Source organism: Euphorbia lathyris, chromosome 9 (genome assembly GCF_963576675.1).
Source record: "Euphorbia lathyris chromosome 9, ddEupLath1.1, whole genome shotgun sequence".
Taxonomy (NCBI): domain Eukaryota; kingdom Viridiplantae; phylum Streptophyta; class Magnoliopsida; order Malpighiales; family Euphorbiaceae; genus Euphorbia; species Euphorbia lathyris.
Genome location: NC_088918.1, coordinates 80,179,886 through 80,194,789, shown reverse-complemented (window position 1 = coordinate 80,194,789; position 14,904 = coordinate 80,179,886). Strand labels below are relative to the sequence as shown.

General features: G+C 35.5%; 1 protein-coding gene across 1 annotated transcript; it reads right to left on the bottom strand.

The window, feature by feature from the left end:
• Nucleotides 1–9,099: 9,099 nt before the first annotated feature.
• Nucleotides 9,100–14,358, bottom strand: LOC136205126 (putative F-box/LRR-repeat protein At5g02700). The gene is made up of 4 exons (XM_065995608.1): nt 14,051–14,358; nt 12,916–12,986; nt 12,637–12,804; nt 9,100–9,644 (listed from the first exon to the last, which is right to left on the bottom strand). Exons 1-4 carry the CDS (start codon nt 14,265–14,267, stop codon nt 9,294–9,296), a joined length of 807 nt encoding a protein of 268 aa, XP_065851680.1. The 5' UTR covers nt 14,268–14,358; the 3' UTR covers nt 9,100–9,293.
• Nucleotides 14,359–14,904: the final 546 nt, after the last annotated feature.

The following is a 14,904-nucleotide window of genomic DNA, read 5'->3' as shown; positions in this document are numbered from 1 at the left end:
ATCTACAATTTCAGCTAATCTTCCTGCCAAAGAACTTATGTTCCATGTCCCAAAGCGTAACCTACTACCCCTACCCCTACCCCTACCATTACCGTGGACTAGCTTATTTACCCCACATGTTGAATATATATTAGGGAAAAAGATATTAAAAGATATTGTGGTTTGACGGATATGCAAAAACAATCCATTAAGTTAAAACCGCGCGAAAATCACAAAATCACGTTTTTGAGGCCCTAGACGAAGGAATTAGGCCGAAATAAGGTGGGGCCCACATCTGAAGATGTGGGTTTTTCCCGTTGGCCCGTTTCCGATGGAAATAGGGACCCGAAATCCTAACCCTAGTTTGGCACTTTTCGGTTTTTTTGGTATCAAGTGAATTTGGATCCGCTAAATATTAGAGCTTATTATTAATATTAAACGATTAATTAATTAGGTCAAGAAGTAAAATTAAATGGTTAAAATCCATGCAAAATTAGGTAAAAAAGAAAAATAATCCATGCAAAATTAGGTTAAAAGCGCGCGTGAAAATGACTAAACCGACTTTTCAAGGCCCTAGACGGTGGAATTGGGCCGAAATAAGGTGGGGCTGTGGGTTTTTACCGTTGGCCCGTTACCAATGAAAATAGGGTCCCGAGACCCTAACCCTAATTCGACGCTTTTCGCTTTTTCTTTATATTCCTAAGAGTATAGACGTTTTTTCTTTTTCCGTATCAAGCGGGTTTGGATCCTCTAATTTTTAGAGCTTATTATTACATTTGAACGATTAATTAATTAGGTCAAGAAGTAAAAATAATCATTAACTAGGTCAAAAAAATAATAATAATAATGCATGGAAAATTAGGTTAAAACCGTGCGAAAATCACTAAATCGCATTTTTGAGACCCTAGACGTCCGAATTTGGCCAAACGGGGGTGGGGCCCACAGCTTTGCTGTGGATTTTGACCGTTGGCCCGATTCCGATGAAAATGGAATCCGAAACGCCGAAACCCTAACCCTAATTTGGCACTTTTCGGTTTTTTCGGTATCAAGTGAATTTGGATCCGCTAAATATTAGAGCTTATTGTTAATATTCAACAATTAATTAATTAATTAGGTCAATGAGTAAAATTAAATGGTTCAAATCCATGCAAAATTAGGTAAAATAAAAAATAAAAATAAATAATCCATGCAAAATTAGGTTAAAAGCGCGCGTGAAATTATTGAATGTTAACGTTTAATTAATTAAATTAATTAGGTCAAGAAGTAAAATTAATTAGGTCAAAGGGTAAAATTAATTAGGTCAAAAAAATAAAAAAGAATAATTAATGGAAAATTAGGTTAAAACCGAGAGAAAATCACAAAATCGCATTTTTGAGGCCCTAGACGAAGGAATTAGGCCGAAATAAGGTGGGGCCCACATCTGAAGATGTGGGTTTTTCCCGTTGGCCCGTTTCCGATGGAAATAGGGACCCGAAATCCTAACCCTAGTTTGGCACTTTTCGGTTTTTTTGGTATCAAGTGAATTTGGATCCGCTAAATATTAGAGCTTATTATTAATATTCAACAATTAATTAATTAGGTCAAGAAGTAAAATTAAATGGTTAAAATCCATGCAAAATTAGGTAAAAAAGAAAAATAATCCATGCAAAATTAGGTTAAAAGCGCGCGTGAAAATGACTAAACCGACTTTTCAAGGCCCTAGACGGTGGAATTGGGCCGAAATAAGGTGGGGCTGTGGGTTTTTACCGTTGGCCCGTTACCAATGAAAATAGGGTCCCGAGACCCTAACCCTAATTCGACGCTTTTCGCTTTTTCTTTATATTCCTAAGAGTATAGACGTTTTTTCTTTTTCCGTATCAAGCGGGTTTGGATCCTCTAATTTTTAGAGCTTATTATTACATTTGAACGATTAATTAATTAGGTCAAGAAGTAAAAATAATCATTAACTAGGTCAAAAAAATAATAATAATAATGCATGGAAAATTAGGTTAAAACCGTGCGAAAATCACTAAATCGCATTTTTGAGACCCTAGACGTCCGAATTTGGCCAAACGGGGGTGGGGCCCACAGCTTTGCTGTGGATTTTGACCGTTGGCCCGATTCCGATGAAAATGGAATCCGAAACGCCGAAACCCTAACCCTAATTTGGCACTTTTCGGTTTTTTCGGTATCAAGTGAATTTGGATCCGCTAAATATTAGAGCTTATTGTTAATATTCAACAATTAATTAATTAATTAGGTCAATGAGTAAAATTAAATGGTTCAAATCCATGCAAAATTAGGTAAAATAAAAAATAAAAATAAATAATCCATGCAAAATTAGGTTAAAAGCGCGCGTGAAATTATTGAATGTTAACGTTTAATTAATTAAATTAATTAGGTCAAGAAGTAAAATTAATTAGGTCAAAGGGTAAAATTAATTAGGTCAAAAAAATAAAAAAGAATAATTAATGGAAAATTAGGTTAAAACCGAGAGAAAATCACAAAATCGCATTTTTGAGGCCCTAGACGAAGGATTTAGGCCGAAATAGGGTGGGGCCCACATCTAAAGATGTGGGTTTGTCCCGTTACCACGTTTCCGATGGGAATAGGGACCCGAAATCCTAACCCTAGTTTGACACTAAAAACGAGCTTATTAGTTATTTTTCATGTCAACGTTTAATTAAATAAATTAATCAGGTGAAGACATAAAATTAATTAGGTCAAAAGAGAATAGTTAATTTAATTAGGTCAAGAAGTAAAATTAATTAGGTCAAAGAGTAAAATTAATTAGGTCAAAAAATAATAATAATAAAATAGAATAATGGATGGAAAATTAGGTTAAAACCGCGTGAAAATCACAAAATCGCGTTTTTGAGGCCCTAGACGAAGGAATTAGGCCGAAATAAGGTGGGGCCCACATCTAAAGATGTGGGTTTTTCCCGTTGGCCCGTTTCCGATGGAAATAGGGACCCGAAAACCTAACCCTAGTTCGGCACTTTTCGGTTTTTTTGGTATCAAGTGAATTTGGATCCGCTAAATATTAGAGCTTATTATTAATATTCAACGATTAATTAATTAGGTCAAGAAGTAAAATTAAATGGTTAAAATCCATGCAAAATTAGGTAAAACAAATAATAATCCATGCAAAATTAGTTTAAAAGCGCGCGTGAAAATGACTAAACCGCCTTTTCGAGGCCCTAGACGGCGGGATTGGGCCTAAATAAGGTGGGGCCCACCGCCCGTTGGGCTATGGGTTTTTACCGTTGGCCCGTTTCCGATGAAAATAGGGTCCCCAGACCCCAACCCTAATTCGACGCTTTTCGCTTTTCTTTATATTTCTAAGAGTATAGACGTTTTTTCTTTTTCCGTATCAAGCGGGTTTGGATCCTCTAATTTTTAGAGCTTATTATTACATTTGAACGATTAATTAATTAGGTCAAGAAGTAAAAATAATCATTAACTAGGTCAAAAAAATAATAATAATAATGCATGGAAAATTAGTTTAAAACCGTGCGAAAATCACTAAATCGCATTTTTGAGACCCTAGACGTCCGAATTTGGCCAAACGGGGGTGGGGCCCACAGCTTTGCTGTGGATTTTGACCGTTGGCCCGATTCCGATGAAAATGGAATCCGGAACGCCGAAACCCTAACCCTAATTTGGCACTTTTCGGTTTTTTCGGTATCAAGTGAATTTGGATCCGCTAAATATTAGAGCTTATTGTTAATATTCAACAATTAATTAATTAATTAATTAATTAGGCCAAGGAGTAAAATTAAATGGTTCAAATCCATGCAAAATTAGGTAAAATAAAAAATAAAAACAAATAATCCATGCAAAATTAGGTTAAAAGCGCGCGTGAAATTATTGAATGTCAACGTTTAATTAATTAAATTAATTAGGTCAAGAAGTAAAATTAATTAGGTCAAAGGGTAAAATAAATTAGGTCAAAAAAATAAAAAAAGAATAATTAATGGAAAATTAGGTTAAAACCGAGAGAAAATCACAAAATCGCATTTTCGAGGCCCTAGACGAAGGATTTAGGCCGAAATACGGTGGGGCCCACATCTAAAGATGTGGGTTTGTCCCGTTGCCACGTTTCCGATGGGAATAGGGACCCGAAATCCTAACCCTAGTTTGACACTAAAAACGAGCTTATTAGTTATTTTTCATGTCAACGTTTAATTAAATAAATTAATCAGGTGAAGACGTAAAATTAATTAGGTCAAAAGAGAATAGTTAATTTAATTAGGTCAAGAAGCAAAATTAATTAGGTCAAAGAGTAAAATTAATTAGGTCAAAAAATAATAATAAAAAAATAGAATAATGGATGGAAAATTAGGTTAAAACCGCGCGAAAATCACAAAATCGCGTTTTTGAGGCCCTAGACGAAGGAATTAAGCCGAAATAAGGTGGGGCCCACATCTAAAGATGTGGGTTTTTCCCGTTGGCCCGTTTCCGATGGAAATAGGGACCCGAAATCCTAACCCTAGTTTGGCACTTTTCGGTTTTTTTTTGGTATCAAGTGAATTTGGATCCGCTAAATATTAGAGCTTATTATTAATATTCAATGATTAACTAGGGCATCGGCATATGTCCAGGCATCCGCCTTGACACTTTTCATGAGCTCCGCTACCACCTCATCACTATTCGTCAGAATACGCATATCTCCCGCCATATGTAAAGGTTTGGGATTCCAATATGTTGGGAAGCCTAGAGATTCGCCCTCATTTATCTTCACGTAGAAGAATTTTTCGTCCCAGCAATGGACGTTGGACATTTTTCCACTGAACGACGAGTACACTCCAAATTTTGCAAAAGTGAGAAAAGACTCAGACTTTCGCTTTGATGGTTTATGAAAGGCTCTGAAGATACGGGGAGTGTACACTACTCCTAAGTTCGAGGCTAGATAGCAATCTAAAGCTATGTCTAACCAGCCATTAGGATGTAGTTGGCTAGCCGTAATGTCAAAATAAGCAAGGATGTCCGCCATCATCTTGGGAAGAGGCAATCGAAATCCTCTTTCTACGTGACTAAAGTACACTGTCAAGAATCTGCTTGGCGGGCAGGCGGGTCGTTGATGAGCCTCCGCCAATTGGGTCTCATAGTTATTTATCCATGGGAATCTACTCGCCAGATCCGCTAGATCCGCGGCACTCATACGAGACGGAGTGGACTCCGCTCGAGGTCTCTTTTTTCTAGGTAGGGCAGAGGAAGAGGCCATCGTCCTGGAAAAACGCCTAAGGACTATGGCCGGAGCAGTACCGGTAATCGGAGGAGAAAGGTTTTGGCTCCTATCTAGACGAGTTCGATCACGATTACACGCCGAGTCGAGCAACTCAGCTAAATCGGAGTTAACCGTACCTTCGGAGGAAGTAGAATTTTCCGACGAAGAAGAGGTCCAGCTAAATACAACCTCGGAAGGAGAGGACAAATTGAAAAATTCAGAGGTAGACCCAGAAGATGAAGAGGAACTTCTAAACATTCAAAACACAATATACAGAACGAAAAAATGAACTTACATGAAGAGTAGAAGATTAAAAGATTCTGGAAATACTCCGAAGAAGCTCTGCACAGAAGATGCGAAAGAAAATGGAGAAGAAGAATGAATGAGGAAGAAAGAGAAAAGGGAAACAGAAGAAGGCGTCTTCTCTCTCCTCGGGTGATGCGCCTGCTACACGTGTCATCCATCGATTGGCATCGAACAGAGTGCTCATTAATGTAAGTAGACATGACGGCGCGCAAAGAAGCTCAAAAGCCCTAAAGGACTTTAAAGGAACTTTTGGGGGGCTTCTAATAACATTGTGATATTATCCCAATAATCAAAAGGGATATTTGCCTAAAGAACGCCACGTGTTGGTCGCCTGATACAAGAATTCCGCGGCGTATCGAAGTAAAGAGATCCGACGGGCGGATCACCTAGGACTCGTCAAGAGAGACCCGCGGACGAAACTGTGAGGCGAATCTCCATAAGCTCTCAATCCGCCATTAGAACGGCTGGGCCGATCTAACAATAAAGACCATTAATGAGCTATCAATTAGCTAACCGCCAACTTAAGGGTAACTTGTAACCGCCATTAATGGGACATTAATGGAGACTTTCTAGTTACTGAGAGTTACAACTTCATGACTATATATAGCCTATGTGTCAGGCTATCAAGGTACACATTCACTTACCCTTTGTCAATTCAGTTTGCTTTCTTGTTCTTCCTTACTGACTTTGGCATCGGAGCTTCCCCCCGTCGAACCCAACGACGCCCCCACAGGGACGGAAGCTAATCGGAATTTCTCCACAAGTCATCAAGGAGAGAAAACGAATCTATTAAAGACAGAATCTCAAATATTTTTTTATGTTATCACAAGGTGTTCTCAATATGTTATGATAATGTTATTATATTCTAAATGTTAGTTGACATTCCAAATTAATGAGCAACATCGACAATAGGTTTGTGATTGTATTTAAAAACAATATATATACTCTTCTGTTAACCCTAACCCACGTTTCTCTCTACACTCTTCTATAATTTCTCAATTTTTGGTATCTTAAAATTCCTTTGTGCCAAAAGGTTAATTCACTGTCGAGTTCCGATCGAGTCTTCCTCCACTAATTACTTATATATTTATCTTTTTTTATCAGTTTAGATCACACAACCCGTAACATTGAATGTAACAAGTTGTATTTCATGGTATTTTAGTAGCTAATAACATTCACGTTGTAATCCTTCCATGATTGAATTTGTGCTATAGTGATTGTTCGATCATGCTTCCATCCAATGGAGGCTCCAGGGGTGGGCAGCATTTAGGCGGTCGTCTAGGACCTTCAGGTTAGGAGGACCTCCAATCTAAAAGTAATAATTTTTAGGTCTAAAATATGATATTTTTAGGATTAAAATATGATATTTTTAGGTCTAAAATTCATTCCTAGAAAATGATCAAATAATATGATATTTTAGATTTAAAATATGTACAAATTTTTATTTTGAACTCTTAAGTGCAAATTTTTTTATTAAGAACTTCTAATCTCTTTTTTCTCTTAGGATTCATAAAAATATCAGGACCGGTCGTACCTGGTACCTCAAAAATACTGGAACCGGCCATGTCCGCATAATAGGCATAACATTTATCATAATGCACGCAAATAAACACTTTAAGCACTATACTGTTGTTGGAGTTCGCTACACAAGGTGTCCATAAACTTAAGGACTTCTACCTTAAATAAAAGGCTTAATACATCATTTATCCCAGAACTTATCTATAAAGTTTAATTGGCCCCCTAAACTTTCAAAGTGTTCTGTTAGCCTCTAAATTTGCATAAAATGTTCAGTTAGCTCACTGAACTTGCATAAAATGTAATAAATTACTCCGATTGTAAAAAAGTAAGTTAAATACGAAATATATGTTGTACGTGCCTTATAATGTTATTACATAATTCACAAAATAGGTTAAAACATATTAAAAAATAAATTCTTATTTGTTCAATTATAAAAAAAATTCTTCTCTATATTAGAATCGCATATCCTGACATTAATCGTTTTATTTTTTAAGATACGTGTAACATATCTTCCACGTTTAACTTACTTTTTTACAATTGAGTGGTTAATTGATTATACTTTATGCAAGTTTATAGAACTAACTAAACATTTTGTACAAGTTTAGGGGTTATCGAGACACTTTAAAAATTCAGGGGTCAATCAAGTTTTTATAACAAATTCAGGGGGAAAATGATATATTAAACCTAAATAAAAACAGAGTGAATCTGATTACCATAAACTATAATTTATACATGGCTTAAAAGCTAAATATAAAATGTATATACTGTAAGCACTAGGAAGGATAATGACTTGTTCTCCAACAAATTTACATTATGAGAATAAATATCCAAAACTATAGTGGAGATCATGAGGTGTTTTTTTTAATATATCAAATATTTAGGGTTAAGGTGCAAAAATACTTTAACGTTTATAGTCATAAGCAATTTTATCCTTAACGTTTAAAATTTTACAGATTTACTCATAAGATCGGCAACCAAGAGCAATTTTACCTTTAATATTGATAAATTGATACAATTTGAGAAATAATTCATCAAACTGTCGTATCAGTCATGAATATTGATATCCACACTTCCTATGTTCATCATATTTTTTTTATCACACATCAACATATGACTAGGCATGAAAAAATTAAAAATAAATAAATAAAAAATATATTGTATTTTGTCCGAGTTGAACAAAAAAAATTCAAATATTTCACCGAATTGAAAAATATTAATCTCTAATTTTATTATTAAATCATAAAAAATATTAAATCTTTTTTTTTAGAAATAATAGTTATGTAATTGTTACATAATAAAAAAACAAAATATCTATATTCTATAATAATGTCTGAAAATGACCCAACTTGCTAACGTTAAGAATAAAATTGTTCTTAGCTGCCAACATTAGATATAAAAATAACATCATTTTAGACGTTAGGGGTAAAATTGCTCCAGACTGTAAACATTAAAAGTATTTCTACACCTTATCTCCAAATATTTATAATATATTATCAAATTTACACGAATAGGATAAAAATCTAATTTCACCCAACTTCTCAACCAGCCTTATCTTACATTGTATTGTTATTTCTTAATAGAACAAACTAAGCATACACACAAAAAGTCCTATACATACGGGAATGTACTGTAAGCTTATTTCGAAGTAATTGAAATCTTTTATGGAAATTTTATCTTAGACAATCACAAAATTACATGTCCCTATTTAGAGTTAAATGCACCATTGGTCCCTCAAAATGGTCACTACGGTCACTACTTAACTTTAAATTGTCTCAAAAAAAAAAAAAATCAAATTGTCTCAATTAAATTACTAACTCCGATCATTTTTCTGATCTGAATACACCAGAAAGTATAATCTTTTCTCCAAATAGGATTATCAAAAAAAAGAAAAAGTTTTCCATTCTTATGATGTAATTAGGAAAAGAAAACTAAAATAGGATTCTAAATATACTATACAAAATTTGGTCTATTAACATTATCAAGGTTTGGTCTGAGTAAAACCAATCAAACTTGGGACGCTAACGATTTAATCAAGGTTTTATCTGAGTAAAACCAATCAATCAAACTCGAGACGCTAACGATTTGAGAAAGATAGAATATATTTCATCGCTTGATCAGTCAATTTACAACCTTCTTGAATCTTGTACTCAATGCTGTTAGACATCACCAATTTACCTTCCCATTTAGCATCAAAGTATAATTAACAATTTCTAATTACCTTAAACATGATACTAAACCGTGGAATAATTTTCTTAAAAGATGCACAAGAAACTACTAAAATTTAATGTGATGCATATTCTAATATCTTTGGTGACCTGGCACGTAACAACTCAACAACAGCATACGGAGAAGATCTTGAAAAGCTTAACAACTTTTGAGAAGCTTTAAACATAAAAGCAGCTCCACAACCAACTTCTACAATGACGACCATCCTTTCCAACACTCTTGCATTTTTCAAGAGGAACTCAACAAAGTTGAGCGCAAGCTTAAGTTGAAGATCAACAGCATCCGAGAGGCCATATATTTTAACAATTTTCAAATGTGACACCAAACAATAAAAAACAGCTCCCTTTAAATTCCAATAGTTCTCTCCAGAAACATTCAAGTCTGGATAATCATAAGGCGTGAAACACTGGAGATGGACAAAATAAATCTATTAGCTCATTAAACCATATGCTTTGCAAGTTATAAGAATGCATTTGAAAATTGAGAAAGTTCATAAAACATAAGAAACAAACACATAAAATATAAATAGGAGGAAATCTGGAGAAGATGAATCAAGGAGAGAGTAACAGAAAAGAGATGAAACAAATGGGAAGAAATAATAAATCAGTTTCTCCTTTTGAATATATGTGACTTCTCCATTACCAAAAAATAAACTAGATTTGAAAGAAAATGGAGGAAGGAAAGGAAGAGAGGAAGTGTGAAGATCGCGAAACATTGGAAGCAAGTTGCGTAAGCTACGAATATTGTGATATTATTAGATGAAGAGAGAAGGCAGCCCCACCCCCACCCCACCATTTGTATAGCTGCAAAAGGCTAGAATGAGGAGATATATGGGGAAGGGAATGAGGAGATAAAAGCCTTTTTGCCACCTTGCTTTTAGCTACTCCTTCACCAAATCTTTTTGTCTCATGTGTCAAACTCTCATTTGCCTAATCTTTATTTTATTATAACAAAACTACAATTCCTTACTATAGAAATAAAGCAACTGTGGAATCCATGAATCCAAATCATTATATGTGTGTTCTTGTAACTTCAATTCTCAGAAACACTCATTTCTTAAAAATGATAGCAGAAAGAATTAATGAACAAAAACCCAACTTAAAATAACAAGGAGGAGAAGATTAGAGAAAAGAGAAGAAGAAGATGGCGTGTAATAACAATGTCTCTGTCAAGGATGATAATTAAATATTGGGTTAAGATGCAAAAATACCCCTAACGTTTTGGATCAGGAGCAATTTTACCCCTAACCATAGTTATTAAAGGCACGCCTATGGCGCATGGCGCACCAGGCGCAGGCCTTAGCGCCATGGCAGCCCCATGGCGAGGCGCAATCGCCATGGCGCGCGCCTGGTGCGCCATTGTGCGCCAAATGCAATTGCCAAAGGCGCACTAAGGCGCGCCTTGGCAGTTAGAGGCAGTTATGGGCAGTTTTTTTATATATCTGGGATGGAGCACATGTTCTATTAACAAGAAGTATTAAAGAGGAGAGAGATTATACGTTTTAAACTAATTAGAAGACCAAGAGACAGAGTCATTTGAAGAGTTGAAGATGAACTCGTGTTTGAAAATGATACTCTAACATGGGGTTTAGTTGGTAAGGCTGCTGGAGTTGAAGAGAGTGCATATAACACTAGAAGAGTAGGAAAAAAGGCTAAAGTATCATCTTCCAAGGATCGAGGAAAAGCCCATGTAGTTGTTCGAGATGAGGAGGAAGAAGAAACTGAGTTTGTTGATGAGGATGAAGAGGATCAGTTTGATGATGATTCTTTAGATGAGGAGTGTGATGATGAGGAGTGATGGATTTGGAGAGTTTTGATTAGGAGTAGAACTTAGAAATTAGTATTCAACTTTAAAGTTTGCTGATATGGGGTTCGAGATGAGGAGGAAGAAGAAACTGAGTTTGTTGATGAGGATGAAGAGGATCAGTTTGATGATGATGCTTTAGATGAGGAGTGTGATAGTGATGATGAGGAGTGATGGATTTGGAGAGTTTTGATTAGGAGTAGAACTTAGTATTCAGCTTTAAAGTTTGCTGATATGGGGTTTATTTTGCATTTTAAATTTATTTATGCTTAACATATTTTCATGATTTAGTATTCATTGCATTTTTATGTTAGTTTTATAGTTTTATAATTTTTATTTTTGTAAGTGCGCCTTGTCTCGCTATGGCGCGCGCCATCGCCGTGCGCCAAGGCTCCAGGACCCCTTGCGCCTTAGTGCGCCATGCGCCTTTAATAACTATGCCCCTAACGTCTAAAATGGTGCAATTTTACCCCTAACGTTAGAAGCTAAGAGCAATTTTACCCTTAACGTTAATAAATTGGGTCAATACTTTCTGTTCCTTCCCTTTCATTCATAGTTATTAAAGGCGCATGGCGCACTAAGGCGCAAGGGGTCCTGGAGCCATGGCGCATGGCGATGGCGCGCGCCATAGTGAGACAAGGCGCACTTAAAAAAATAAAAATTATAAAAAAATAAAACTAACATAAAACTAAATCATGAAAATATCTTAAGCATAAATAAATTTTAAAATGCAAAATAAACCCCATATTAGAAAACTTTAAAGTTGAATACTAATTCCTAAGTTCTACTCCTAATCAAAACTCTACAAATCCATCACTCCTCATCATCACTATCACACTCCTCATCTAAGGCATCATCAAACTATTGATCATCAAAGTTGAATTCCCTTTGGCTTCTTTGTTTCTGTTGTTTGAATCCGTTTAATGTGTTTTCTTTCTAGTAAACTTCTTCCTCTTTTAATGACTCTGTCTCTTACTCTTCAAATGACTCTGTCTCTTCCTCTTCAAAGAGTCTCTTCGTCTTCTACTTAGTTTAAAACCTATAATCTCTCTCCTTTTTAATACTTTTTGTTAATATAACATGTGTTCCATTCCAGATATATAAAGTAACTACCAAAAAACTGCCCATAACTGCCTCTAACTGCCAAGGCGCGCCTTGGTGCGCCTTTGGCAACTGCATTTGGCGCACCAGGCGCGCGCCATGGCGATTGCGCCTCGCCATGGGGCTGCCATGGCGCCAAGGCCTGCGCTTGGTGCGCCATGCGCCATAGGCGCGCCTTTAATAACTATGCTTTCATTTTCTTCACTGACAGAAAATACCTGCACACTTTCTCACGCATACTCACAGAGCCCACTCCTCAGACACATACATCATCTCATTATCAATTTCGCCTTTTACCCTCTGCCCCTTGATTCATCAAATCCCCCATCCCCCCTTATATCACTCTCTCCCCCTCCCACCCCTCTCTACCAACAATCACTCTAAAGTCTCTATCTTTCTAACATTTCTAATGTTAAGTGCCCTCATTGCCCCCATTGTATATATTCATTCCTGCACATAAGGCTTGATTTAAATTTGAAATTAAGATTGATTACCTTATCACGGTGCAAAATTATAACTAATTTCTCAAGCTCTGGAGAACTGCGAATAGCATATGCAATTCCGGGAAGGTTCTCAACAAAATTAGGACCACCGTCAAAACTTAAACATTTGTTATTTATTAACGGTGAAGATACTCCTGTCATCTCCAAAGCTGATAGAGTCTTCAAGCATAACGAAAACAAAAATTAAAAAATGGTGATAGTAACTCCATTTCAAATTGGAATTTGAATTCTAACAATTAGCTAATTACATATATTTGCTTTAGGAGTTACCTTGATAAAGCAGCGCCCAATATTTAGCTCCTTAACATGGTGAAGTTGTTCAAGCATCATCCTCCCCAACTCTAAATAATTCATCTCATCCTCACAATCAAGGTCAAGTGTAGCACAAATTGAAGATGACGTATTAATCAATTCAATTGTTGCAATGTTCAAAGAATACAAATGCAATTCTTTAAGGTCCGGACACGAAATTACAATTGCATCAACATTAACATCTACTAAAAGTAATTTCTTCAAAGAGTTTAAATCAATAACAAGTTTTTTAAACCCACGACAATACATTAATTTTAACAATTGAAGTGATGTGCATGTGCTAACGGATAAAACATTTTCAATTTCTCTATCAGAATAACTAAAAGGGCCGCTCAAATGTTTTGCAGAGAATTCTAGAAGGTTTGGACAAGAAATTACAATTGCAGCACAAATCTGTTTTAAAACTAATTTCTTCAAAGAGTTTGAATCAATAACAAGTTTTTTAAACTCCATACAGCTGTTCAATTTTAACAATTGAAGTGATGTGCTAACGGATAAAACGATTTCAATTTCTCTATTGGAGATACTAAAATCAGTAGCAGAAAATTCTAGAAGGTTTGGACAAGAAATTTCAAGAACAAGCTTGTTACCATACAAACTATGTACTAAAACTAATCTTTTCAAAGACTTTGAATCAATAGCAAGCCCATCAAACCCCTTACATATTTTAATTTCCAATGATTCAAGCAACGGACTGCCAGCTACAATACTCTCAATCCCTCCAGTAGACCACGAACAAGATACTAGACACAAATCTTTGAGATGTTCCCAATTTACTCTTCCATTAGGGGTCAAAGTAAAATTAAGCAGCTCTAATTTAACTCTAATTTAATCAAGGAGGCATTGCTGAAAAAGAAATTCAACAACTTGTAGTTGTAGCCATACATTTTCAAAACTAGCTCCTCCACCTCTTTCCTTATTACGAAACGGAGTTTCGCAGTATAGTTACAATCCTGAGTGTTACAATTCGATGTAATGTGGAATTTCTTAATCTTTGAGCAGTCATGAAAAATTAGGGTATTGTCAATGAATCTACAGATACAACGGATATCCTGAACAGAATGAGAATCAGAATCAGAATCAGAACCCATACCAGATAAACCGAAAATGAGAACAGGGACATGAGTCCATTGATTTTGCCATCGTTTTGAGAGAACGCTTGTCTGGATAGCTTTTTTTGTTGATGGCAAAAAGGAGAGGATGTCGTGAATAACGGAATCTGGTAAAGCACTGATACGGTCTTCTTTTTCCTCCATCTTCACCGTTTTTGTTCCCATTTCATCAGTCCGATGCTGTGGAAGTGTAATCATACAGAGCGGCGAAGACAGAAGAGAGAAAGAGAAGAGTACCGAACCAAAACAAGGATGGAAACCCTAGGGTAATCAGAAAGATTAAACTACGTCGTTTTTCAGGAAGTGTGTACTCTAATATACGAGGGCATAATTGGAACTAAAGTTTGGCCATTGAAATTTCAAATGGGTGGATTGTAATGTTACAGAGGGATACGGTGTAAAAGGATAAGGTGAAAAAAACAAACCTGGTAAAGTTTATATTATGAAACAATTTTACTTTTAACTTGTAAAATTAATTTTACCCTATTGGTAGTAATTTTACTTTCTAATATTGTCAAGTTTGGTAAATTTGAAAAATAATTTATCGAACTTTCTTGTCGATAATAAATCTTGTCATTTACACTTTATATGTGAGTCATTTTATCACTCATTAGTAACAGACTATAAACATATGATAATATGTAAAATATTTCAGTTCTATTATTAAATCACATAAAATATGAAATCTCTTTTTAAAACAAACTGATATGTCATTAGTGCAGAATAAGAAACAAAATATCTGTGTTTTATAATAATGTGTGAAATTGACCCAACTTGTCAATGTTAAGAGTAAAATTGCTTTTGACTGCCAACATTAAAAGTAAAATTGCACAAT

Bases quoted from the DNA above. Each gene is read 5' to 3' on its own strand.
- LOC136205126 (XM_065995608.1), bottom strand. From the start codon at position 14,267: ATGATTACACTTCCACAGCATCGGACTGATGAAATGGGAACAAAAACG. The intron at 12,987-14,050 runs GTATGGGTTCTG...TGAATTATTTAG, and splicing joins TCTCATTTTCGGTTTATCTG to AGTTGGGGAGGATGATGCTT. The intron at 9,645-12,636 runs GTAATCAATCTT...GTCCATCTCCAG, and splicing joins TAATTTTGCACCGTGATAAG to TGTTTCACGCCTTATGATTA.